At 51.8% G+C, this 27,584-nt stretch overlaps 1 protein-coding gene across 9 annotated transcripts in view; it reads right to left on the reverse strand.

Annotated features, from left to right (window-relative positions):
* Positions 1 to 2,552: 2,552 nt before the first annotated feature.
* The window catches only part of raraa (retinoic acid receptor, alpha a), a 123,803-nt gene continuing 98,771 nt past the window's right edge, over positions 2,553 to 27,584 (reverse strand). For 5 of the 9 annotated variants that reach the window (XM_076152250.1, XM_076152249.1, XM_076152242.1 and 2 more), the window contains 7 exons: positions 13,641 to 13,789; positions 10,486 to 10,627; positions 5,014 to 5,174; positions 4,636 to 4,815; positions 4,323 to 4,527; positions 3,992 to 4,150; positions 2,553 to 3,789 (listed from right to left, as the gene is read on the reverse strand). In XM_076152250.1, coding sequence (XP_076008365.1) covers positions 3,593 to 3,789; positions 3,992 to 4,150; positions 4,323 to 4,527; positions 4,636 to 4,815; positions 5,014 to 5,174; positions 10,486 to 10,627; positions 13,641 to 13,789 — 1,193 coding nt within the window. In that variant the 3' untranslated portion in view covers positions 2,553 to 3,592. The remainder of the gene's footprint in view (positions 3,790 to 3,991; positions 4,151 to 4,322; positions 4,528 to 4,635; positions 4,816 to 5,013; positions 5,175 to 10,485; positions 10,628 to 13,640; positions 13,790 to 27,584) is intronic. The other 4 variants (XM_076152243.1, XM_076152247.1, XM_076152244.1 and 1 more) reach the window with 3 other exon arrangements.

Raw genomic sequence — 27,584 nt, forward strand, 5'->3', positions numbered from 1 at the left:
GGGAACTATTTTGTTTACGAATTTAGCGGAGTAATCCCTCCGCAGTATGGGCACGGTGATTTGAAAATATTTGAAAACCCCCGCCAAGGAAGGTGATTGGTTGAAAAATAGAAGGGCGGAGCATCCGGCCAAGCTCCACCCCGAGTCATTTCAGAACACAATTTAACCAATCACAGGTTTGGATCTTCTGTTTTCTTCCGTAGGTATTTTTAGCACTGAAGTAGTTCCGATTTCTTCGAACCTACAGACGCGGTTTAAACATCAAAATGTTCAGAATAATCGGGACATTATTGCCATGAGTTTTGGCGTCCATATATTTAATATTTACTCAAATATTCAGCATTTTTCATCTGAAAATATCTCCATTAAAACATATTCAAATGTCTTTAGGCACTCTATGGCTTCAGGCTCTTTTAACTTCTTCATACTTTCAGGCAGAGAAACTCTTCAAGCATTTTTTTGGCCTTCAGGCTTTTTTCAAATATTTCCTATTTCACGAAGGTTTTTCAGCCTTCACCATGTGTGTGTACTGTGCCCTGCAAGAGTGGAAATAAGTCGAAGCTCATTGCCTGCGAGCTCTGCACTCTAAATTCAGTTCACGCTGTGACTTGCCTTTTTATTTATGTTTTTTTCTCCTTCTTTCATTTTTTTTTGCCTTGTTCCCACAAAATATTCCCAGAAAAGCTCTACCAATCAATGGTAGAGCTAATAAGGTAATGGTGGTGGCATCAGGCCCTGCTAATTAGATGGTCATTAGTCCCCTGGACTTCAGCGCCCCGATGATGACACAAGATCAGAGAGAGAGGAAACCAACATCCCCGGGCTAGAACATCGAGGTCGCCACTCGGGTCGGCTGCAGTATTAATGGAAGTAGGCCAGTGGCTCAGTAGGACTCGGCTGGATTTCCCCCAGTGGTGCAGTGAGCCGTACAAATCCCAGGAAGAGGCAACAAAACATTCCCTCTTCACTTATAAAAAATGATTGACACATGAACAACACAAACACATTCAATAATTATTAAATGTTGGTTTTATTTTATCTTTTTTTGTTGTTTTGGTTTTTTTTTTTTTCCAAAGTCGCTTGATAATCTTGACAAAATTGCAACATATTCCATACTTCTCAAACTGACGGTGTGTCTGTTGCTATTCCAGATTAGCTGTGGAGGGAAAAACTTGTGCGCTGTTCTGGACAGGTTAAAGTCCGTAATGACGAAAAGCAGCTTTGACCGTACAAATAAAAAGAACACATGAACGACTCAGAGAGACTCCACACTGGCATCCTATGTCGTAACACTTTGCTGGTCAGCGTCAGGGTCAGTGTCTCTCCGCACGAGTCCTGGTCTCTGTGCCAGGCCCAACAAAAGTGAGTGAAGAAAGTTTCCCGGGGCTCAGTAGCAGAAGTGTGTGGGTTTGTGTGTGGGTTTGTGTTTGTGTGTGTGTGTGTGTGTGTGTGATAGGAGGGGATAGTGGAGGTGCAGCACAGAACATATACAAAGAACAGGCCAAGCACACAAAATGATTCCTTCCTGAGACATTGGTGTGTACAGTAATGACGGCCTAGCTGTGATGTGTGTCTGTGTGTGTGTGTTTTGCAGTGAAGGCGTTTGGCGTAAAAGTGAGTCACAGGGTGTGAGGTTGGTCTGGATTTGGCCAGAGGTCACATATTCATTTCTACCACAGGTTGCCGGGGGAGACTGGTGAGGGCTTGGTTGACAGACAATCACATTTAAGAACTTCCATTGCCTGACCACTGATGGAGCCGAGCAGGCGACTAGAACCTGATCCTCTCCCCCTATCGACTAGACAATATTGATCCATTCAGAGGCTAATGAGAGTCACGTGTGTTTTCATACAGTGTGCACGGACACCATACTTCACATTTGAACCGTCTTTGAACTGCAGCTGCTGCGTTTTTGCCCGGCGTTCTCACCGACGCCACCTCGTTCTGCTACCTGGCCAAAAAAAAAAAAAAAAAAGCTTTGTCCCAGCTGGAGTGCTACGTTGTTGTCGTCTATTTAAAAACTTGTTTTAAAGAAGCGAAAGTGTGTGTTGATGTGTGTGTGTGTGTGTGTGTGTGCGGGGATGAAATCGTTTGTGAAAAGCCACATTCTGAACAGACGGTGATTGGTTAAGAGTCTGCTCAGTGTTTAGTAGGACACAAGACACAGAGGAAGTTCCTTCAGTAAAATGTGCTCGACGTGTCTTTTCTTGAATCACAAACCTAGAAACAAAAACACATAAAAGGTATTCTTTTAAAAAAAAACAAAAAAAACAAAAAACAAATCAGGTGAAGCCTAAAACTCTTCATAGTTTTTTTTAAGAAATGAATACAGCTTATATACACAAACTCAAAGGCTACTCAAAATACACCTTAATAATGAATCTTCATTAATTTGATTTCTTGAAAGGACCTGTGACCATCATATCATACAACCAAGTTCATACAATCATTCTCTTCCGTTCCACTGGAAGCAAGGAAAATAACAAAAAAAGGAAAACAAATCCAACCTGGAATAGTAGGTGATATTCATTGCGACTTGTTTTCTGTGCACATTTGTGTGTGTGTTTGTGTGTGTGTGTGTGTGTGTGTGTGTGTGTGTGTGTGTGTGTGTGTGGATTGGAGAGAGATTTCTGTGTCTTTCAATGTCTTTGTCGTGTTGAATAAATCTCCAAATGTGAAAGAGCTGAAACGCCTCTCAATACTCTCCATGGATATGAAAGGATTCAAACAGTGAGCGAGTACGACGACGACGACGGCGACGGACGTCTAATCTCAGAAAACACGTCTTCATTCCTCGACCTGCCATTCCATTATGGACACGTTAATCACAATAGTTCCTTAACTTTTCTATATATCTTTTATATATCTTTTGTACGAAATCTGTTTTGTTTTTTTGTTTTTTTTTGATGTTGGAAAAGCAGAAAAGATCCAGAGTCTTTGAGGGGGGTGGAGGAGGATGAGGAGGATGAGGAAGGGGAGACAGGGGGGGGGGGGATCCTCTGACAAGTCCCAAGCTTGCAGTCTACAACACAAAAAAAGTGTCTGGTGTATTTTAAAGTCTGTGTGTGTGTGTGTGTGTGTGTGTGTGTGTGTGTGTGGTATCCTTGTCCTTGTTCTGTCGCGTGGCGCCTACACACACACTTACACACACACACACTGATCTCCTCTTGCCGCGCCGAACCGTCCAGGCCCCCGTCCAGATTCATTCTCCTCAGTCTTTTACTTTGAGAAACGTGGATAAAGGGGGAGGAGCAGCGGGGGAGGGGAGGGACAGAATGGTGGAAGGTATCAGCAGTGTTTACGGCGTGGTCTCTTTAGCGGCGTCCCCCTCGTCTACCTCCCCCCCTTGTGTCTGTCCCCGCCCTGCCTCCCCTCACGTCAGGACGGCGAGCTCCAGTGAGGGAAAGCAAAGCAGGAGGTGGGGGTGCGGCGGCGGATGGCGAGGGGGGGGGGCGGCGGCTCTGTCACTTTCCCGTGAGGCCCTTCTTCCTTCACCTCGTCCTCCTCAGAGCCTCGAGGGAAGAGATGAAGAGCGACGTGGGAGGACAAAAACAACAAAAACCAAAAACGGAACAAGAGAGAAAGGTGGCCGCTATGGCGATTGTGTGGCTGGACTGCTTTGGGCGGAGCTTGGGGACAGGCTGGGGCTGCAGCTGCCCGGCGGCGCTCCGCTGGACCGGCTGCCCGCAGCGCCGCTTTCCAGGCCTTCCGAGTTCTCCAGCATCTCCTGGATGAGCGGGGGCATGGATCCGGGAATCTCCATCTTCAGGGTGATGACGCGCTCGGCTCCTGTGGAGGAGACGGGAAGAGACGGGACAGGAAGGAGTGAGACGGAGGCACACTTCAATACAAACAGAGAGAAAACTCAAACTGTACATAATTCCCTCTTCACAGTTATTCCTGGACAATTCCAAACTGCACAAACTATTTATAGACCAAAATATACAACAAAATACAGCAAAATATGGGTTCATAGTCCAGGCCAGCAGACCTTTAGCGCTGATGCTTCTCAGGTCGGTGATCTTCATCAGCATCTTGGGGAACATGTGTGGTTTGTGAGGCCTCCTCTTCCTCACGTAGATCTTCAGGGCCTCCAGTAGGGGCTCCTGCAGAACGTCCACCTTTTCTGCATCTTCCAAGTCCTGGCGATCTGTGGGACAAACACAAGTAGCAGACAAGAGAGGTTTCAGCAAGGGCTTTAATGTTACGACCACGTTCGACCACTAGATGGTGCTAAAGGGAAGGCAGCCAGTCGTTCTTCCTCCGTGTTAACATTCAGACGTTGACTTCACAGGTTCACACATGTGACGGAGCGGCCGTACCTCCGCACAGCAAACAGATGGCGCTGAGCAGCCCCGTCTCCGCGTCGTCCATCTCCAGAGGGAGAAGCTGGTTGGCGAAGGCAAACACCAGGTCGGTGAGGGGCCCGAAGCCGGCGTTGTGCATCTGGGTTCGGTTTAGCGTCAGTCCATCCGAGAAGGTCATGGTGTCCTGCTCGGGTGTGTAGCGCGTACAGATCCGCAGTATCTGAGGGGAGAGAGAGAGAGAGAGAGAGAGAGAGAGAGAGACTGGTGAGTGTTATGGTTCGGATCAGGAGCTTGTGTGCGTCCGTCTTGTCTCTGTTGTCCGTCTCACCAGGATGTCCAGACAGGCGGCTTTGAGCAGAGTGATCTGGTCTGCGATGGTGAGCGTAGTGAAGCCCGGCAGCTGCTTGGCAAACTCCACCGTCTTGATGATGCACTTGGTGGAGAGCTCGCTGAACTTGTCCCACAGGTCCACGTCCAGGGAGACGCGTTGTTCTGAGCTGTTAGTCTGCTGGGCGAGCAGAAGAGAGACGGGGGATTGAGTTTCAGATAGTTGCAGATATGATTTAACCCTGGCGGCAGGAGGACGGTAAATCACTCGCACTGATCCTGATCACAACGTGTAAAACACAGCCAAGAAGGACAAATAACACACAAATCTCTCTCACACACACGCACGCACACACACAGACAGATTGTCAGTGCTGACCGTAGTGTATTTGCCCAGCTGGCAGAGGGAGGGGAAGGTCTCCTTGTGAGCTTTGCGGACCCTGTCGATCATCTGCTCCGTGTCGGGGCTCAGCACGTAGCTCTCTGTGCACTCCTGCTTCTTCTCGTCCTTCTTCTTCTTGTTCCGGTCGTTCCTCACTGCTGCATGGAGCAAAAAAAGAAGAGACGGGGGAAAGGATTAGTATGCAGGAAGGGAACGCTTCGTCTTTGTTTTTGAATCTAGACTATTCTGTAAAAGGAAACATTGGAGTGGTGAACCACTGCGGGGTTCTGGAGTCTGTAAGGACGCGATCAGGGCCAAAACAACACACTGTGAGACTGAGAGGGAGAAGCAAATGATGTTTTAATTAGCAGTGATGCTTCTGATGACACTGATGAAAGAGAGAGAGGGAGAGAGAGAGAGGGAGAGAGAGGGAGAGAGAGCGAGAGAAACAGCAGCAGCTCCAGCGTGGCTCTGCTCATGCTGCTGATGCTGAGGGAAGATAAATGTCGTGAGACAGCTTCATCGCAGAGAGGCTTCGGTAATGGAGAGGGAAAGAGGGGAAGAAGAAGAAGAAGAAGAAGAAGAAATAATCTGCCGCCGCTTCCCTCTGGGCGATCAGGCTGAGCCCCCAAATGACAAAAAACACGAGGCGGGTGTTTAGCATTGGAATCCCATTACGGGCTCGATCCATTTCTCCCACCCCGTCCACGCTGGGGTGCAGCTATGAGTGTGTGTGTGTGTGTGTGTGTGTGGAGGGGGGGGGGGAGTGTTGGGTGAGACGGGGGTGTTAGGTGATAAATAGTGCGGGGGGATGGAGCTATCCATAAGGCTGACAAATTGCCACAGCTTTCATTAGGGGTCCCAGCTAATCTAATAACATAATATGACAAATCTCCTCCCAGTAATGGCTTTAAAAGGGCTCAGAGAGGGAAAACACAACCTGCAGGGCTCGCTCTCTCTCTCTCTCCCTCTCTCTCTCTCTTCATCACTTTGTTACACAACACAGTCTCCCTCTCTCTTCTTCCTCACTGATGCGTGCTATCTCTCCCTCTCCTGTTCTCCTCTATCACTCCCTCCTCCTCCTCCTCCTCCTCCTCCTCCTCCCCTCCAGGTAAACCACTTTCCCCTCAGCCGCTGACCCCAGATCAGATTTCCTGGTCTTAATTCCAACCTTGGCCATTAAGGGAAAGCGGCGGGGCTGATGGGAGATCAGTGTTTGTGACAGAGGGTCTTGGCCCCGGGCCAGGGGAGGGGGGGCCGCTCTACCCAGAGCTGCTGCTCATTCATCAGGCCGCAGACAGACGGGAGAACACCGGGGGAAAGATGGCCAGGGAGCAGGAAGTCTGGAGCGGCAGAGTGATGCCGCTAATCAGAAGACGGGAGGAAGATCTGAGACGGGAGACGCACGGAGACGAGAGACAAGCAAGAGACAGCAAGACAGGAGGACGGATGTGAAGACAATTACAGAGAGACAGAAGCATGAAGGAAACATCAATGTAGAGCTGTCACTCTCTATCCGTCTCTCCTGCTCTCTGTCTCTCTCTATCAGTCTCTCACCATGTCTGTCTCTCTCTGTCTGTCTGTCTGTGTCTCTATCCGACTCTCTCCTTGTCTGTCTCTCTCTATCCATGTCTATCTATGTCTGTCCTCTCTCTCTCTCTCTCTCTCTCTCTCTCTCTCTCTCTCTCTCTCTCTCTCTCTCTCTCTCTCTCTCTCACTGGATCACAGGGCCGGATCGCTTCGCCTGCAGCGCTGACGGGCACACTGAGGTCCAGTCTGACACCGGGGGGGGGGGGGGCTGTACAGTCAACGTTACCCAATTAATTCCCAAATAAAAGTAGGACATCCCCGGCGTCCGGACATTAGCCGGGCTGACAAATTGGCGGCACAATCATAAGCCGCACAACACAATTTAATGAAGTCATTAAAGAACTATTAGGACTGACTGCAGATCTGTCACGGAGAATTGCCACATGCAATAACTGGGGGGGAGGGGGCGCAAATGGAAGAAACACTGCTGGGGCTTTCTTTCATTTGGTGTGTGTGTGTGCCCGTGTGTGTGTGTGTGGACAGACGTCTGTGTTTGTTGGTGGTGGGCGTGTCGACGTCAACATCATGCCTCTTTCAAAATGTATTAGGAGAGGATGAATGTTAATGGGGGGGAACTTGCATCCCGGATTGTTTGCGGGTGTGTGTTCGCAGTATAAATGTGATTTACAGGGGAAATGTCACACACACACACACGCGCACACACACACACACACACACACACACACACACACACACACACACACACACACACTCAGAGTCATCACTCAATCATTTATTCTCGTAGTGGATTTCAGCTGCAGCACACAGTTAATACACAATTTCTGTTAGTGCCTCTGTGTGTGTGTGTACGTGTGTGTACGTGTGTGTGTGCGTGTGTGTGTGTACATGACAGGCAGAGGTGGGCAGACAGGGATAATTCGTGTGAGGAAAATTAAAGCTCTGGCAGCTCGTCCATCACACAGATTAAATTCAATGGAAAGATAAAAATGTCAATGTTCCCCCTGCTCCCGCCGCTCGCAGCACAGCGCCGCCGCCGACAGTGATGAAACTTTCTCCCTCTCCAGCCTCTCCCTGTCCTCCAGCCTCTCTCTCTTCCTCCCCTCCCCCCCCTTTCGCTCTCAACCCATCCTCTCTCACTTCAGGCCCCGGCGCTCGCTCCTCTCTCGCCTTCATCTTTCTCCAGCGATCCTTCCTCTCTCCTGGCTGATGTTATCCCCCCTCTCTTCCTCCCCTCCCCTCCTCTCCTCTCCTCCTCTCCCCTCTCCCTCCCGTCGCCGTTCTCCATCATCCGTCGCTTCATCTTATTTTACTTTTATTACTTTTTCTATCGGCGAATAACACCTTCCTGGAGGAGCGCCAGGCAGAGATGCAGGAGGGGGAGGGGAAGACGATGAAGAAGAAGAAGACAAGAGGGAGGCACTGCTGAAGGATGGAGGCCGATCTGAGCTCGCGTCGTTCGGGGGGGAGTTCTGCAATTGAAACGTCCGATCATCCCTCGACAGCCTGACTAACACCTGAAATCTACTCAGATAGAGTTCCAGAGACGTGCGGCGCATAGTTTATCACACCGGCTGCTGAAATGAGCTCAGTAGAAGAAGAAGAGGCGCAGGTTTCCGGCCCGTTTCCTCGGTGACCCTCGGCCATCGTCTTCCTCCTGCCGACGGCGTCTTGCTCGGCGTTGCCACCTGGCACCTGGCAGACGTGGCGCTGTCACCTGAGCTGTCTGCCCACGGACACAAGGTCACCCAGGCGCCCCCCCTCCCCCTCTCCCCCCGGTGCCAGCGGGGGTCTGCCTCCTCTGTGAGTGTGTGTGTGTGTGTGTGTGTAACGTTTAGCTGTCTGTGTGAATATTTAAGCATTTTATTTGTACATATTTGCATTTGTCAGCTTGTGTATGAATATCAATATGCATAAACTGGAGTGCGAGTGTGTGTGTGTGTGTGTTTTTGGGTATTCTTTACTGTCTCCGTCTGCATGTGTGTGTGTGTGTGTATGTGTGTGTGTGTAAGAGGTACAGAGAGCCTCCCTGCTGGCCCCAGATGGCCGGCTTCTCCTTCCTCACCAGTTCACTTTCCCTGGCCAAAGTCACCCGGTATGTTTACAACAAGCACTCCATACTCTAAATACTCTGAGTGTGTGTCTTTCCTGCAGGTACAGACAAACAGACAAGGACGCCATTAAGCCGTACACATACACACATGTACACGTGTACGCAGTGTGACCAGAGTATCAGAGTCCTTGCATCCCATTGAGGAAGTGCATGACTGAAACAACGGTCCGTTGCTCCGTTGTCCGTTGCTCTGAATGAACATACTTTCATTTTAATCGCACCGCCATCAAAGTTTCAAAGTGAATGTAAACAACACAAACACACTCTTAATAATAATACTACTGCAGAAGCGTCTGACTCTGACCCAGCAGAGCCTCTGTGCAGTGCCACACATTCACCACCAGATGGCACTCTGAGTCCAGTCTATATCCCTGTTGGACTTAGCTGTGCCTATGTGTGTGTGTTTATGTGTGTGTGTGTGTGTGTAACAGAGCTGGCTGCTGTGATCCTTCCTAACCATGATTAATGGCCCCATTCAAAGGTAAGGAGCTCAGAGGATAACTTCTTTTACTGTAGGCCACAGTGCTGTGGCCCGGGGACGCCTCCCTACACACACCGAGCCAGAGAGACGAGGTAAAGAGACGGCCAGGACAAGAGAGACGCTAGGACAGGAGAGACGCTAAGGCAGGAGAGCCGCTAGGACAAGAGAGCGGCGAGGACGGGAGAGCTGCCAAGGCGAGAGAGCCACGAAGACCAGACATACAGTGCAATGGCTGCACGCGTGTGTGTGTGTGTTTAAACAGGCGTGTGTGTGTGTTAACGTGGTATTTAAGGGAAATCAAAATGTGTCTGATGAAAGTGTGAGTGTGTGTGTATCACATGATGTCGCCGAGCCAAAGCCATGCTGGCGTTTGAGTTGTCTGTGGTCACACTTCAACCAATTAGTTTGTCAAGTCTGCCTCTGTGTGTGGGTGTGTGTGTGTGTGTGTGTGTGTGTGTGTTTGTGTGTGTGTGTGTGTGTATGCCTGCGTGTGTGTTCTCACAGCCCCTGGGTTGCACTGATGGGAGCAGACGCCTGCTCTTTCGCTCTCTGCAGGTGAGAACATATTCGTCACAGCGGCCTGCCAAGCCTCACTGTGACTGCCAGTCTGCAACATGGCCGCCCGCCTCGCTGGGCAGATTCCCTCCCTGTGTTTACAAACCCAGCGCTCAAAGTTTCATCGTGTGATACTGCAGATAATCCAGAGTTCAAACTTCGCATTCGATGGCGTGCAGAGATCACGTTCCCATGTCAACCTGCTCCACCCAATCATGCGTTTGGAATTTCTAATGCAGAATGAAAAGAGGGCGACTCCGACCGACAACCCTGCACGCTACAGATAATCTGACGTTCACCAAACCAAATCTGGCATGCATGAGATTAAAACAATAATTTGTGCCGGGTGTCTGCGCTCACATGCCATCAACACACACACACACACACACACACACACACACACACACACACACGATAGCTGCTGCGATTACGGCGAATGAGCGATTAAAACTGTACGTGCGGACGAAACTGACACAGGATCCTGCCACACGGAATGTGTGTGTGTGTGTGTGTGTGTGTGCAGAGGATTGATCACGCTCATTTTGACTCCTTCAGCTGTGTGAGCCGGTGAATTAAGAAGCAGAACCTCCATCTCTCTCTTACTGTGATTAATACTGGAGGCTCACGCAATGTTTGGGTGTGACCAGATGTCAATAAACTCACGGTGGGCTTCAATCACGCCAACCCCCCGCAGGATTCAAGATCTGTGATGAGATTGCAGCTTTTACAGTGTGTGTGTGTGTGTGTGTGTGTTTTCCATGTTGACACTCACACTCCTTGGACATCCCCACTTCCAGGCACTTCTGCAGCCGACAGTACTGGCAGCGGTTGCGTGTGACCTTGTTGATGATGCAGTTCTTCTCCCGGTGACACGTGTACACCATGTTCTTCTGGATGCTCCTCCGGAAGAAGCCCTGAGAGCCAGACGAAGAAGAAGAAGGAAACACATACATGAACTTCCATCAACACCACCATCATCTTCATCCTCTGTACATTACAGCTTTTTATCTGATTTCATAGCGTTTCCAGGTGCTTTCTTGTATCCCGTCCGCTCCATATTTACTTGCCCGGTCATCAAATATTAAACAGAAAAGGCGAGATTGAACATTGACGGAGACATGGAGGCGAGCGGCCGCATGCAGCTGCAGCTAGAAGCCAATGAGTGACCGGACGTTAAACCTTTAAAGAGCTTAATCCGCTACATAATCCAGACATTGACAGAAAAAATTGACTGTTGGCACCTGGCACCTGTGTGATGGACGTTTGGGACACGGCGCTTACAGAGTAAAGCCTGTTTCTGGGTTAAACGCAGAGAGCCAGAGGGTTACCAGGGCAACGCGATTGAAATAAGCGATTCTAGATGCGGGTTAGGGAGTATACCGTTAAAGAAAGAGAGAGAGAGAGAGAGAGAGAGAGAGAGAGAGAGAGAGAGAGAGACTATCGCAACCTTAACAGTCGCGTAGTCAAGTCAATAACCTGTTACATTTCATGGTTAACATGAGCTGTGGCTGCATTGGACGTGATATAGGTCAGTGCCAGGGCCGAGGGGGGAGACATACGGTTGTTTATGTTTTGGTGGGAGGGGTCAGCTGGGTGGGGGGGGTTATATGGTGGGCTTGTTGCCGTGGAAGCCCCGCTCCACGCTGAGGGATTAGCCTTGCTGGTGCACAGATGGCTGGTGGACACTAAGCCTGCAATTTGTCCTCCTCTCGCATCTCCGAGCTCCGTCGTCGCTTCTAAACGCCACGGCGAGGGAGCAGTTCAGGCCTCCGACCAAATGCAAACAGGATGTGCAGTCTGCCGTTAGGTCGCATCTACTGTAGAGCGACAACAACAGAGCGGAGGGAACGCGGCCTTGTAGGTCGCGGCGAGTCAATTCTCAGCGCTCGCCACGTGTGCGCTTGTATTATGTCAGCTTGTAGCCAACGCTGGCCTGACCCTGACCCGATGTCACGAGGGGATTGACATCACAGGGCTCAGGTGCCCTCTCACACCTCACTCTGATTGGCCGCCGCTGCCGGGATCGCAGGCCGGTCAACTCCTCCCCTCCTCCTCCTCTTCCTCCTCTTCTTTTAGGTGCCATTGCTTCCCCGCGGCCTTTAAGCCTCTTTTTGTATCAGCGCTTAATCCACCCGGTGACAAGAGCCCTCAGCAGGCCTGTCAGCCGCCCTGCAGCGCTCAGGGATGAGAGCGGCGAGGAGAGGGAGGGATGGAGGAGAGGAGTGACAGCACACACACATAACGTACGCGGGTGTTGTGCTGCTGTAGTTGCAGCCGTCTACCTGGTGTGTGTGTGTGTGTGTGTGTGTGTTTATTGCTGGGTGCGTGCGAGCGAGCGTGTTCATCTCTGCACGTGTGTGAGGAAGAGCTTTATTAAGAGGCAACCAGGGAGTCTTCAGTTGGCAGCTTCAAGGGGAAGCAGAGGAATCCTCTCATACGTGACTTTCATACTGGGCTCAGATTAAGACTGCATTCCCAGACTCCCGGTGCGTCCGTGTGTGTGTGCGTGTGTGTGTGTGAGCGAGCATGCACGCGTGTAACAGCTCTCTCTCTCTCTGTCTCCCGGCTACATTAGCAGAGGAAGATGCTCTGCAGAGGGGCGATCAGAGAGTGGGCCGTCGGGGGGGAACTTCTTTTGGAGACGTGGCAGCTCCTCACCTGCTGCTGCGCTGCCGTGCCTCCAGGACAGAAACAGAAACGGGAGCGAGACGTCCATGCATATTTAATAACATACGTGTTCATAACTGCAGGGGCATAAAGTGGGACGCCGACGAGAACGCGCGGGCGGCAGAGCTCTCAAACAACAAACGAGCGCGGCGTCTCCCAGCAGCAGAGCTCAGCGCGCCCCTCCCGTGTTTCCTGTGTTCAGCCCCCAGGAAACGCCTTTGTAGTTTGGCGCGCTGCAGCAAACTCGCCGCCCAATGCCGACGCCGCTTCTTCTGCCGCCGCCGCTGCTGCTCACCCTCAGCTTACCCCGGCCTCGCCAGAGACCCGTATACATTCACATGCCTGTACTGTTGAATTATTGAAAGCGCCACGCCGAGTCATCTCCTCTGAAGTCAGAGATACGGGAACGTCCTGAATATTTCACATTAGCGCCGCAGCTGCAGAGACGCCGCGACCGGCCGCCGCCACTAGGAGGCAGCAAAGAATCCACAGAAAGGGAAACTCAAACTATTCTATTTCATCTGACAGACCATCGGTCACGTTTGGCATTTACCTTCGTTGTCTACGTGTTTGCGTGCGATTTACACTTTATATTGGGATCATATAGAACAGATTTAAAATTATTGACGATCAAGTTAATTATCTATGATTTGTTTTTGATGATTTTATACTTATTGTGGGCCTTTGTTCACATTTATCAGTGGCATTCATGGACCAGGTTTGGTGTCAGAGGCTAAGCTTGTTTGCATGTGTGTGTGTGTGTGTGTGTGTGTGTGTTCCTGCATTCTTCCCTTCCCCTCCCCCCTCCTGCACTGCACTGACCATCTTTCTCTTGGTGTCAGTGAGTTCAACCGTGGCCCCTGCTCCCTCCTCCCCCCCCTCTCCCTCTCTCTGGCCTTGCACAGCCTCTCCCCTCTTTTGCATCATTCCGGCCGCGTTTCCTCGCTCCTCTGCTTCCTCACTCCTCCTCCTCCTCCTCCCCTGCTTGAGGACTTTACACAAATCTTCCAGATAAAAGCGGAGCTGCGAACACGTATGTGCGCACGCGGCAACAATCAGCTGATAAGAGAAAGCATACGGAGGGGTTGCGAGTGTGGCCTCTTCAGCACCTGCGTATTGATAAGGGGCGGCCACGTTTCACACACGCACACACACATGATAAGAGCCCAGGCCCCAAGGCGTCTGCGGAGAAACGTTCAAAGGTTGCTGGAGGAATAGGACGACACATCTTTGCGTGCTTGGCAGATTTGGGTCTCTCACCTTGCAGCCCTCGCAGGCGCTGACGCCATAGTGGTACCCCGACGACTTGTCCTGGCACACGAAGCAGGGCTTGTAGACGCGGGGAGGCGGCGGCGGCGAGGGCGGGCTCGGCACTATCTCCTCCGAGCTGGTACTCTGGGTCTCTATCGCTGCGGAGAGGAGATAGGGAGACACAGAGGTTAGCCAACAAACACTATCAAATGGATCATTGACAGACACGCAGAATCAATCGTTATCGGCGGGATACACACACACACACAGACACACACACACACACAGACGAAAGCACTTCCAATACAAATCACCTCAAGGGAACTTCCTCACATTCCTGTAATGTAAAGCTGTGAGCACGAGGACGATTTCTTTCATTTCAAGATTCGCTGTAGGAGAGGAACGCTTACACACACATACAAACACACACATATACACACACACCACATCATCAAAGCACCCAGTGAAACAAGCCGCTTCACACCAAAGCAGAAAGCAAATCTCACATTTCCGCCAGCAAACACGCAAACATCCGGCCTTTAACGCTGCCTATATGTTGGCAGACCTTAATGATATATAGGCGCGGCAGTGTGTGTGTGTGTGAGCCCCATGTGTGTGTGTGTGTGTGTGTGTGTTCAGTGCATGTACATAGCAAATAAAGTGGCCTACATTGAGGAGAGAGAAACCTGCTGCTGCCTTTATGTAACACAAACTGGACTTTGAACTGAATATCCTGTAACCATTGCAAAACACAGACACACACACACACACACAGATACACACACAGATACACACACAGATGGTGTGGACCTACACCCTGAGGATTATCCAGCACATTTACAACCTGCGTACGTGTTTGAGATAGAATGCACACACTCCATACGTCCCCGGCTGGGTACACACACACACACACACACACACACACACACACACACACCTCAGTTTGCTTCATGATAATATTCAGAGCTTCTCCTAACATGACTTTGTGGTTATCTGCTGTCAAATTGCAAAAACTCACTGCTGTATCTTGGATGAAGACACGATGCTGCTGAACACTGAATTATTAACAACACACACACACACACACACACACACACACACACACACACACACACACACTCACACACACACACTCACGCTGAATGAATAACTGCTGTAGATTCTGGCATCAAAACTGTAACATGTCACCTTGTTTGGTCTAATATAGATATGGTAGATATAGATAGGTACGCTCCCACCATCATCATCCTCATCCGCCTCATCCTCACCATGGAGGAGCAGCTTGGGCGCCCTGAGCTCAGTGTAAATAAGCCATCTATATTTAACAGACTGGGCTGCTGGGTTAGCGGGCCCGTAGTACAGCTGGGAACACACACACACACACACACACTCAGATTAGATGGAGAAACAACACACACACACACACACACACACTCTACTTGCACGTTAGCGGCATATGAAGCTAGGATGCAGTCTCTCACTGAACACACACACACACACACACACACACACACACACACACACTCTCCCTTTATAGCGTCTGTATGCGGGTCACAGCTTGCCAATCTCGTCCACATGCAGCAGATGGCGGCGGGTGAAGATTACATTCAGAACCACCAAAATAAAACAACCTGATGCCCGGAGCAGCAGAATAATAACGGCCTGAAGCAACGACCGCAACCACCGGGCCGTCCCTTCTCTCCTCGGCCGCGGGGTGAGCGTACGGCGTGTGAGCGGCGGTGTCAGATGGCGAGACGGGGACGGGTTCAGCTAAAGAGCACTAAAGCTCCGGTTGCAGAGCTCGGTACACTTTCACGCCGCAGCCCCGAGCCAAGAGGCCCTGTAGGTGTGAAGGGGGCGGGGTCATCGTCAGGCGACCTTGCTCCGCGACCTTAACACGACCTTAACTCAAGACTACAAACATGGTGGCAGAGAATTAGGGGCTTTTCTGCAGAGCAAAAGGTGGCGAGGAACAGTCAGAAGGGAGACGTGTGTGTGTGTGTGTGAGCGGGAGGAAGAGGAAGAGGAAGAAACGGCAGGAGAGGAAGTCAAAACCCACGGAAACAAAGGCAGGAAAGAAGAAAACAAGACGTACCGAATGAAATGTGACGTCAAGCAAACACACCAAACGTGTGAGGCGAGGAAACAAGGCGGCATTATGGGCCCCGGCGTGATTCCCCTCCTGATGTGTGTGTGCGTGCGTGTGTGTGTGTGTGTGTGTGTGTGTTCCCTGTCATTTCCTAGGTGTCATTCTCGTCCATATTATGCCGGCGGGGCCACGCAGTCGCCGCACTCGTGTCAAACTAATTAACCTTAAACGCAGCGCGCCTTCGCCTCACGTAAGGCGACATCATGTCTCATTAGCAGAGACGCCTCGGCTCAGAAGCGTCGCCCGTCCGCACGACTCTTCTTGACGCGGAGAGAGATGCGGCAGAGACGATGTTAAACCCACTTCAACACGTTTAAGGGGCGATTCCGGGTCTGATTTCTGATGCTTGTTCCACATTTGAGCACAGGAAATGAGACAGGGGGCTCCAGATTGAGGGACTTCATTAGAAACGCATACAAATTGATGAAGCGAGGGTTTTTTCCTGGAAAGCCTCACTGGACGGGGGACACACACACTCACACACACACACACACACACAATGCCAGAGTCCTAATGAGAGCGCTCATGGAAATCTGGGACACATGGACTGACAGTCTGCGAGGGGGCCGGCCACTGTAATTAAATACAATGGCCCGGCTTCTGGAGCCGACGAGAGCCGGAGAGCGAGGAGAGCCGAGACAATGGCGGGTCTGTGGACGTGAAGACGGAGAGACGAGGAGAGAGAGAGAGAGAGACAGAGAGAGAGAGAGAGACAGACAGAGAGGCTCGGGCAGAGGAGGACAGCTCTGGTTTTAGCCCTTTTACCAGCTATTATCCAACGCCGAGGCCGCATCGGAGCGCTGATCAACGCCAGCCATCGCACAGACACGCCTATTGTGCGAGCCGCCGCCGCCTTCCTACGCAAAGAGAAACTGTGGAAGGACTGACTCACGCTCGCCCAGAGAGCCTCCCTCCCTCCCTCCCTCCCTCCCTGGTGTCCTCACTGGGAGTCGGAGCGCCTGGCAGGGTTTCCAGGCCGTAAGCCCCTCCAGCGCTCGCAAACTCACCGCAGTAACTAATACTGCGGCCGCGGCTAGAATGTCCTGTCCTTAGCCAAGAGGAGGGCGAGCGTGAATAGACGATCACACTGAGCTCTGCTTGGGAAAACAGGGACAGGAAACCCGCGGAAAGCCGTGAAAAACAGCGTCTTAATGAAAAACAGAGGGGACGCGGCGATAAGGAGCCTATTGTGTTTTGGGGCCGCACGGTTTGGCGGCGGCGTGGGGGGAGAGGCCTGAGGCGCGGCATGCGGTTGGACCAGTCTGAGGTCTGTGGGCGACGCGGGAACCAGCCAGCACGCCAGCACGCCGACGCGCCGCAGCGCCAGGTGTGAACCGGCCCTTAGAGACAACAGGAAGGTATTTAAAAGGACAACCGAGACGGGAAACAAGAGACCGGTGTCGCCGTTACACCAGATCACTACGGCAGATAACGACGCCTCCGCTCCTCTTCCTCCTCTGCTCCTCTTCCTCCTCCTGACACGTCGCACGTACTCCAACGAGAAGGTGAAGAAATACGGCGGATACGCCAAGTTAACACACTTTTAGAGTTAATGTCATGCAGCCTGAACATTCATACATACATAACCCTGTACGTGTGTGTGTGTGTGTGTGTGTGTGTGTGTGTGTGTGTGTAAACCATTTGCACGTGGGCTGTGATCTTAACCTATTTCTCAGCGGCCATCCTGCTGCAGCCCGGAGCATTAACGTGCTTACATCTCTCCTTTGATATCCACATTCCCAGACAAGCGTCATCGACACTTTCTGTGCATGTGTGTGTGTGTGTGTGTGTGTAGGTGTGTGTATGTGTGTGTGTGTGTGTATCAGGACAGTTAAATGTAGCGTGGCCGCTCCACCTCAGAGCCAAAGCACCGGTGATTTAATTAAGTTCAAGTGTGAGTGGTTTGTAATGCCGCTCCTCAGAATCACTTTGCATACATCACCAGCCGCGAGTGCACTTAGACAGAAACTGCAGCATCACGGCCACATCGTCCAGAAGCAATTACACGCACACACACACTCTCACACACACACACACGGACAAATATGAGCGTGGCGGATATGGGATCTATTGGGATGATAAACTAGCCGGTGCAGCAACACTGACATTAGATAGTCTGGCTAACATCAGCACTTCAAAGGCATCGAGACCAAAAGACCACAGACACACACACACACACACACACACACCACTCACACAAGCCCACCGGCTATTATGGAGCCTAGAGACTGTGTCTGGGCCCGGTGCTGTGCCCGGCTCGTCTCCAGGTTCAGCTCCGGGTTAGTCCGCTGAGATTTGATTACTTTCATCCCCACTGGTTACTGAGCCCAGCTGTGAGGCATATTAATGAGATTTCACCGTCATTAGGGGGGGAAGCTAAACGCATTAGCAGGCCGGCTGGTCGCTCGGGCCGGGCCGGAGAGCGGCGGGGAGAAGTGGGAAGAAGGAGGGCAGAGGGGACGAGGGAGGGAGAGAGAGAGAGAGAGAGAGAGAGAGAGGAGAGTCGGGCCTTTGACTGTGAAGAGCGACTGGCTGCCAGACTATTGTGCTCCCTTGTGCTTCTATTAGGTTATTTGGACAGACACACACACACACACACTTACACACTTACACACACACACACACACACTTACACACATATGCTCACCATGTGTAAGTTACATGGAGGAACATAGAGAGACACAGAGAGACAGAGGTCCATTTATCTTCATGCTGGGCCCGGAGAGGAGACACCAGATCCAGACGGACCACCGAGTCACAGGCAGTCAGATTAAGGGAGCGTCTTTGAAGTGGTCTTAGAATAATGGAGTGGGACGGACGACGGAGACGGCCTCGGGGACGGAGGCAGGCCGGCGTGTCACGCAAAGGCAGGAGGAGGAGTGTGAGGGAGCGGAGAGCATCGGTTCACATTCTGCTACATATTCATCTTAATTTGTAGTTTCAATGGCAGGAGTTCAGGTAGCACACACGCACACACACACACACACACACACACACACACACACACACACACACACACACACACACACACACACACACACACACACACACAAAGGAATGCTTTGTCAGCACTCTGCATTTACTAAAGAGGGAAACAGGTCTATTTCCTTGCATACAGGGAAATCCTGCCATTCTCTCACTGGGTGCAGTAAATGGACGGAGCAGCCGTCACTCCACTTTATTTACACTTTAAACTTGAATTATCCTGCGTTTAAAGGCAACAAATCACTTTTCTGCTTCAAACATGTGTGTGCAACTTCGATGTGATGGAAGGGAGAGCACATTGGTGTAATCTAAACCTAGATTACGTGATTGAGAGGGAGGTTAAAGTCTTTGCCACCTTCGCCTCCCGCTGCTCTTACGCAACACCTCAGGAGAACGTTCCCGTATGAGGACACGGCTTCAGTCAGGACAAATACCCAGAGTGTTGAGTGTGTGTAAAGGTAGCAAAGCCAAGCACACCGTCTGAACATGAGCTGGGTCCAGAACTGCACCCACACACCCACACACACACGCGCACGCACACACACACACGCGCACACACACACAGGCTGACAGCTGTGGGTAGAAGTGACGGTGCCGCCTGTTTGTGTTCAAACATGGAGTGTGAATGTGAACAGTTATTGGATGGGAGAGGGGGAGGAATTTGGCGGTAGTGCAACCAGGCATTAGTGAAAACACAGACACACACACACACACACACACACACACAGGAAGGAGAGCCAGTGGAGGTTAACATGGGGCAGGAGAGCAGACAGCGAGCGTCACGCCTCCCACAGTCACTGTAATGACATCCAGCCTTCTCCTCCCCCCTCTCCCCCCCCCCCCCCCGCTCCCCCAGTCTCCCGATCGCCTTCCTCCCTTCCTCCATCGCTGTCCAGCCAACAGTACGGATCTGATTCGGATCATTCTTCAAGCCCACAAAGAGGCGGTGACATCGGAATATCCAAAGATCCCAAAATCCCAAAATCCAGTATCCAATGGGAATGCCAATGTGGGATTCAGACATAATCTGAACAGCGGGGGAACGCCATTTGTCACTGCTCTCGCTTCAATTATGCATGGTATGCCAGTGTGTGTGTGTGTGTGTCACCGAGGGCACATTGTGAGGATTATTGAGGGGCCCCCCGTCTGGTTTGTTCTCCACCCTGCTGCACGTCTCGCTCCCTGTCTACCTCCTCAAACGTAGACGGATATAGAAAGCCGGAGAGAGAGAGGACGACACACACACACACACACACACACACACTGGGTGCTGTCAGCAAAGATGAGTCTCCGAGCTTCCCCAGCAAACTAATGAGAACACACTTGCATCACCGTTGCGTAACCAATCGCGCTGCTGCTGCTGCTGCTACGGCGACGCCCCCGCCCGGGAGCAGACGGAAGCAGATTAAGGGGGAAAGGGGGGCATAGATCAAACTGAGGGCTTAATCTGCTTTTAATATCATTTTCTGTGGCGACTGACACTTATCACTTCCGCTAAGAGGCCGCAGGAAACGACAGCCCGCCGCGTTCACCGCCCCCGAGAGCCGGAAAAACCTACGTGACGGTTTGAGTTTGAAGGCCTCGCTCGCTCCGACAGCAAATGTTGATGGATCGCGCTTCAAATTGGGGGCAAAGAACTCCCCCGATGTAGTGTCACCGCTAGAAAAACAACACGTACGTGCGTGATAGATGAGGGTCAGAGCGGAGGCCGGAGGGCAAGGAGGTGTGGAGGAAGGAGTCGCCCTCGCCTCCTCTCTCGCCTCCTGTGCTGATCCCTCCTTAATGCCAGGAAATGGGAATGTTTACGTAGGAACGGGAGTGGATATAAATATGCATTTCTCCGCGCAAACTCTGTGCAAACGCCGTCCGTCCTTCCTTGTAAAACACGCTGAGTGCACGCGTGTGTCTTCTGTGTGTATCACGTGTGCACCAGCGCCTCTGTGTGTGTGAAACCTCAGTGTGTTCTTATCTGCCGGGGGTCAGGCCTGGTTTCTATCAGCCCAGTGGCCTCCACCAATGTTCCCAAGCCCTCCTCCAGGGGCCCCAGATAACTTCCCTCCCTCTCTCTGGAACAACAACACACCAGGTTTTCCTATCAGCGCCGCCCCGGCAAATGGGAGACGGAACTGAAAACATGTGTGGACAAACTTGAGCGTGTGTGTGTGTGTGAGTGGGGGGGGGATGAGAGAGAGAGAGAGAGAGAGAGAGAGAGAGAGAGAGAGAGAGAGAGAGAGAGAGAGAGCAGATGGCAAAGGTGAGGTCCATGCACCCACTACTAGATTCTACTTACAAATCAAACCCTGAATCAAACCCCTTCATTCTACGATGACGGAGCAAAAACAACATTAAAAAAAAAAAAAAAATGACATCCGACAACAACTACAGCCACAAGTTCCCTGGCAACCGCGGGCAGCCCCCTGAGCAACAGGGCTGTAACTCTACCCGGCAGCTGTCTGGACCTGCTGACTGACAGCGGGGCGATGTGATTTGGCACACGCCTCGGGGTGACGGGAGATATGTGGGCACGACGGTGGGAACGCGGCGTCGGGCAGCACAGACAGACCGACACGGAAGTCCAGAAATTTGGGAGAAATTGATGTCGGGACTAGGTCACTGACAGGTTTGTTTGGGGGGAAGTTGGCGGATTGATAGGTGGAGCTATCTAGCATCCACTCACCAGCTCTGTGTGTATGCTCTGGATGCTCCATTAGCACCGTGTTGCGCCAGTAAGAGCTACAACTTTTGAGAGAACAATGTCAGTGATCTAGTTCCCGAAGATTTAATCAAGACGGTGAATTGTTGTATCGTGATTGTGATCGGAGCGTTATCGGATCTGTCTGGCTCACGCTGAGATCGGCACTCCGTCTAGAGATTAAATACGCCCACTGGTTGTGAATGTCACGCCGACTCTACCTGCTCTTATTCATAAAATCTGTCACCTGCCGTCGCTGGAATGTCGCGACACGGATGATGACCATCTAAAGAGGAAGGAGGAAGAAAGGGAGAAAGAAACAGAAAGCAGCCAAGAGTACGGGGAGGCGTTTGGATGCCGTGAAGCCGCGATTATCCAAATAAAGTACGAGACGGGGGGACGAGAGAGCAGCGAGCCGAGGGGAGCTGAAAGAGAAGAGGGACAGCGAGGGGAAACGGAGGCTGACGGGAACAAGAGAGGAGGGAGAGCGGAGCAGCTGAGGAGAACGAGGAGCTGAGCCGGGCTGAGGGACGACACCGGGGGGGCCTGGTGTGTGTGTGTGTGTGTGTGTTTACAGCCACTGTTCAGTCTGTGTGTGTGTGTGTGTGTGGGGGGGTGTATACAGCCACTGTTCAGTCTGTGTGTGTGTGTGTGAGAGAAAGACTAGGTTAGGGTTCTTCTAAACACACACTCCTGTCCTGACACCACCATTCGCCTTCACTAAAAGCTCAAGGTCGTCGCCGCATCACACTCCTACATCTCACACACACACACACACACACACACAGCTGTACTAACGGGCTGTTAAAGTTACAACTCCGGCTGTGAGAACGGCTTCATGAAACATTAAGCCGCTCTTTTTATAGAAACGCACCGATGGTAAATGAGGGAGGAACGAACGCCTGAGTCGGTCATTGTCGCTTTAATTCCCCTTTGATAAGAAATGGCGTTCACACTCACTCACACCCGACATGGTGCCAAAGCAATATGGCCGACGCCTCCCCGCCGCTTCTCTCAGCCGGTACGTTAGAGTTTCATCTCTGTAGACGGTGATGTCATGCCGTGTTAACACTCTAGGTTACTGCAGAAACGACACAGAGACGTTTTGTACAATCTCTCTCTCTCTCTCTCTCTTTTACCCAGAATCCCTCTGTTTCTGTAAACCCACACGGCAGTAAGGCCTGCGAGGGTCAGAGCCCTGAAAATATTCTCATGACCCTTAAAGTAATCACTGCTGCCACATTAATACACAAAGCTTTAGTTTCACTTCATGAGGGCACATTAAGAGGAGAGCAGCTGGACAACGGAGGACAGATCATTTAAATTACCGCCGTCTATTCTTCTGCCTTTTAGCGGTTTAAGAACAATCCGTACATTGGAAAGACGCACGTCATATCCCACAATTCCTCCCGCCGCCGCCGTACACGTTAAAACGAGGCCCATTCATGTTTCCCTGGGCCCGGCGCCACACACGGTGCCTCTGCGTGTTTGAAGGCCAGAGGACCTTCATGAATACTCAGCCTGAAGTGTTTGCTCTTCACTTATTCTAACAGAGAGGTTATCTGCCCATTGATACTCGCTAATCCAATGTGACTGGCAGCATTCAAGAGCCGCCGTTCTTAAGCGCATATTCAAGTCGGCGGAGGAAGCGGGGGTCATAAATATGGAGGGAGGGAAGAGGGGGGGAGAGAGAAGGGGGCGGGCGATTTGCATTTAGAGGGCTGGAGTGAGGCTCGCAGAGGCCAGGAGGCAGGAGGAGGAGGAGGAAGGAAGGGAGGAGGAGGAGGAGGAGGAAGGAGGGGGAGGGGGGGAACAAGGGATCAAGAGAGAGGAGAGAAAGAGAAGAAGCTCAGGAGGATACGGGGAGGAGAAGAGAGGATCACCAGGGACAGGCTTTGTCATGTTAAACCGCCTTCCTCGGCCCATGTTCGCCTTCTCCTCCTCTCTCTCTCTCTCTCCCTCTCTCTCTCTCTCTTTTCTCCGAATAACACAATAGTCCATCACAGGGGGAATAGATTACGAGGGGCTTGATCTTCTCCTCTCCTTCTTCTGAGCAGGGACAGGGTGTGTGTGTGTGTGTGTGGGTGGGTTAGGGGTTCGTGTGCGTGACTCTGCGTATGAGCGAGCGAGCGTGCGGCCATGAATAATGCGCCGACGTTTCCCTTTAAGAATGCGGAGGAGCCCATTTAACAGATAGTCGCTTTGTGTAATTGTCAAAATGAGTTAGAGCTAATAGTTTAAGTCCTTTGTAATCTGGCGAGGCTTTCAGGCCGCGGCATGCACAGGTACATTCCTCTACTGTACCTGAAACCCATAATAACCCTGACAGCGCCGCCATAAATTCACCCCAGGAACGAGACAACAGCGGGTTTCTCCAGAAAAACTCCCTGAAAATGATTTTGGAATGTAAATAAGCGTGTTTGCGCAAAAAGGTGGCGACCAGAAGGAAAGTAAGTACGCTGTTATCTCCTCACCGGTCTGTTAAAGCGCTCCACGGCGGCCGGGGGGACCTTAGAGGGGGGGTGGGGTCGGGGGTACTAGGTCAGAGTGGGGGTTAAGGAGCCTAAAGACCCTAAGGAGACAGCTGACATACTTAGCATAGCGCGACGCGGCAGAGGGATACAAGCTAGCTGCAGAGGGCAAAACAAACTCATAAAACATGGATCCAGAGTCTATAAACAGGAGAGGAGCTTTGTGATAACGATGTCATACGGGAGCGGCGTGGCGTCGAGCGCGAGCGTGCGTCAGCTCAGTACGCAGCGACGCGGCTAAACAGAGCATCCTGGCACGGCGCGCCTCTCCTCCGCCGCTCGCTCTCTCGCTCGGCTCTGCTCTCAGCTAATGATGACTGATGACTGCTGTTTGATTTAGCTGTCTTGATGTGCGGCGTCGGGGGGCTCCTTAGCCAAAGATTTGGGCAGAGCAAGGGGAGACGGGGGTGGGTGTGGTGAGACAGGCTCGTTTGTCTTTGGCGTCGCGGTGCCAACGCAGGCGGCGGAAGGAGAGGAAGAAGAAAAAAGAGGTGAAGTTAGGAGCTCGGCTTAGGAGGAATGGCTGATGAGAGCAGGCAGAGTCATCAAGGGAGCACAGTGGGATGTTAGTAGAATCTAATGAAGGACATGTTTAGCTTCCTCAGTACGGACTGCGCATCCCCCCCTGTGCCTGTGTGTGTGTGTGTGTGTGTGTGTGTGTGTGTGTGTGTGTGTGTGTGTGTGTGTGTGTGTGTTGTCTGTGCCTCTGCAGACACCAATTTCCTGCATGGATCCCTGACCTTTCAGTGTAGCCTGAGGGGAGCTATTTGATGGCAACACACAAAGAAACACACACACACACACACTCACACACACACAAACACACACACACACATGAAATGAAACGCAGTAAAGCCGATAGAAACGCGTTTGCAGGATGCAGAGACAAACAGAAAGGTAAGAGGAATAGAGTGATGTCAGCAAAGTGAGGAGGAAATCTGAACTTCTCTGAATCTCATATATTAGTAAAAGCGCTGTAACATTAGAAACAAAACAAGCGGCAGCCGTTTGCCGCCGTTTACTGGCCGATCTGTCCCAGGTCTGTCACGGGATCAAACTCAGCCCGGGCCCAGAAATGCTGTCGGTGCTGAACGCGAGGTCATCCCAGTTCATTTGCATCCATTTACGCCGTGTATCGCTTTACACTTTGGCGACAAAGCGTATCCATCAGTGTATACTACACTACGAGAGCAGCCACACACACTGGAGTACGCAAAGAGCTGACCTGTGTGTGTGTGTGTGCGCGTGTGGTTTCGCTCGCGCACAGTAACCTGAGCCGAGCCCTCAGGTGAGTTTGGTGTTTAACTGCTTCCACTCCTCCTCCGGCCCGCTGTCCCTCTGGGGTCCAGTTAACCCCTGCCGGCCCCTCGTCCGCCGCTCCTTCCCCTTCCCTTTGACCCCCCGTGACCCGGGTGTCATCCTGACCCCTTCAGGGGCGGCTGGGTGCCGTTTATCGCAACCCAGTTCCACTGCGTGTAAGAACCCTCGCCTCTCCCAGTTAACTCTGTCCATTAAGCTAAGTGGGGCCATCAATTATTCAACCATTTCCAATGTATAATTCAAAGGATAAGGGGGGGGAACGACTGAACGGCGTGAACGGAGACGCAGGTACAGCAAGGCCACGCCGTCTAATACTGCCAATATAAGGTATATGACATTATTACACATCTGTAGGGAGCCAGAAGAGAAGGATTCTGTAATGAAACCACCGACTTCATGCCAATGTGGGATGAATAATTAAACGCGAGCGGGATGCGTGGGAAGAGGCGGAACGCTTTTGTGGCAGCGAGATGGAGAGGAAGAGGGGGCTGACCGTGGACGTGACGAGGAAGCACGGGACGAGGAGGAGAAGGGAAACGGGATCGGACCGCGAATGGACTTTTGATGCGTCTGCTGGTAATTGTCATCGTCGTCCAATTTCGCCCCTTTGGATCGTATTAAGACTTTCAAGAGGACAAATGGAGCCGGATAGAAAAGGAGAACTGAGCGTGTGTGTATGAGTGAGAGAGAGAGAGAGAGAGAGAGAGAGAGAGAGAGAGAGAGAGAGAGAGAGAGAGAGAGAGAGAGAGAGAGAGAGAGAGAGAGAAAATTAGGGCAGCGCATTAGAAGTGAGAAGAGGCTGCTTCTTCACAGTGCGCTCTCTCTCCCCCCTCCTCCTCCTCCTCCTCCTCCTCCGTGTAGGCGCGGGTCCTGGGGGAGCCTCGATGTTAATACAGTTATTAAGCCTCTCCACTGAAGCCTGCTCCACCTCCACAGCCCTCAGCATCAAGGAGCTTCCCTCCGCCTGCCAGGCAGCCCCAGATCGCTCCGCTCGCTTCCGCCGGCAGATCAAACGAGCCTGCCAGTAGGCCCGGCTCAGGGGAAGCCTGTGATGGAGCTCCCCGCAGAGCGCAGAGGGCAGGTGGGGTTGAATATGTCAAGCCCGCCGAGGGTCCCAGCAGGCTTTGGGAGGGGAGGGGAGTGGGGGCGGCGGAGGAGGAAGCAGCAGATAGGCTTCAACATCGCTGTAATTCCTCTCCCCCTTCCCTCCCCTCCCTTCTTCCAGTCAGCTGACCAAGATTCCCATGCATCTCTTCCTGGTATTCGGGGGGATTACGGCCATGAAAGTGTTTAGCCAAGCAATCGTGAAGCGGCGGATTTGATGAGAGGCGAGCGAGGCCGAGGGAGAGGAAGAGGACGGCTAGGCGGGTAGCGAGGACGTCGGCGCCGTCCGCACCTCTGCAGAGTTACGTGCAGAGGATGAGCTTTGTACGTGTGCGGAGGACTAATTCCCGCATTACATTCAATCCATAATTCACACCGGGGAGGGAAATTAGTGGTGGGAAGCCAGAGGAGCAGATTTAGGCAGCGGAGCAGATTGCACGCAAGGTTCTCTGTAAAAAATGCAACAATTAACTTCACATAAACTCTGCAGTCTGTCTGCCCTCAAACTGTTTACATCCACGGCTACAAGCGCCTCCAATTAAAAGACTGCTGAAATGTGTGTGTGTGTGTGTGTGTGTGGACATGAGGCCTTCAGGGGTCACGGTGTCAAAACAAAGACGGGAGAGGAAACGGGAAAGACGAGGAGCAGGATACAGACGGATGCTAAATAGGACGGAGATATAGGTCAACCTGCGCCGGGCTCCATTTGCCAAACCCCCTCGCCCTGTTGGCAGCTGCTGGACGCGGGCCAAGCCTCCATCAGTCGCACTGGAAGACTCTAATAAGATCAGTCACCCGGCCGAGTCCCCCTCTCTCCCTCTCTCTCTCTCTCTCTCTCTCTCTCTCTCTCTCTTCCTCCCACGTCGCCCTTGTTTTCTCCTTTCACTTATTTCATCACTTCTCCCCTCCAGTCAGCGCCGCTTTTTGTTCAGAGGAGAAAAGGGCAAAAATCCAGAGGCCAAAAATGACATTAAACCCCCTGAAAGGCTCCACAGAGATTATTGTTTGGAAATGCCAGCTCTCCCAGGTGTCCCCCCCCCCCCCCTCCCTCTGTCTCCCTATCTCTCTCCCTCTCTCTCTCTCTCCTCTTCTTTCTCTCTCATTTTCTCTCCACTGAGAGGTGCTGACAGCCCCGACACAATAATCCAGCTCCATTGTGGAAAACAGCCACA

This window comes from Genypterus blacodes, unplaced genomic scaffold, assembly GCF_046128005.1.
Source record: "Genypterus blacodes isolate CSIRO-AG114 ecotype Tasmania unplaced genomic scaffold, CSIRO-AGI_Gbla_v1 ptg000055l_1, whole genome shotgun sequence".
Taxonomy (NCBI): Eukaryota; Metazoa; Chordata; class Actinopteri; order Ophidiiformes; family Ophidiidae; genus Genypterus; species Genypterus blacodes.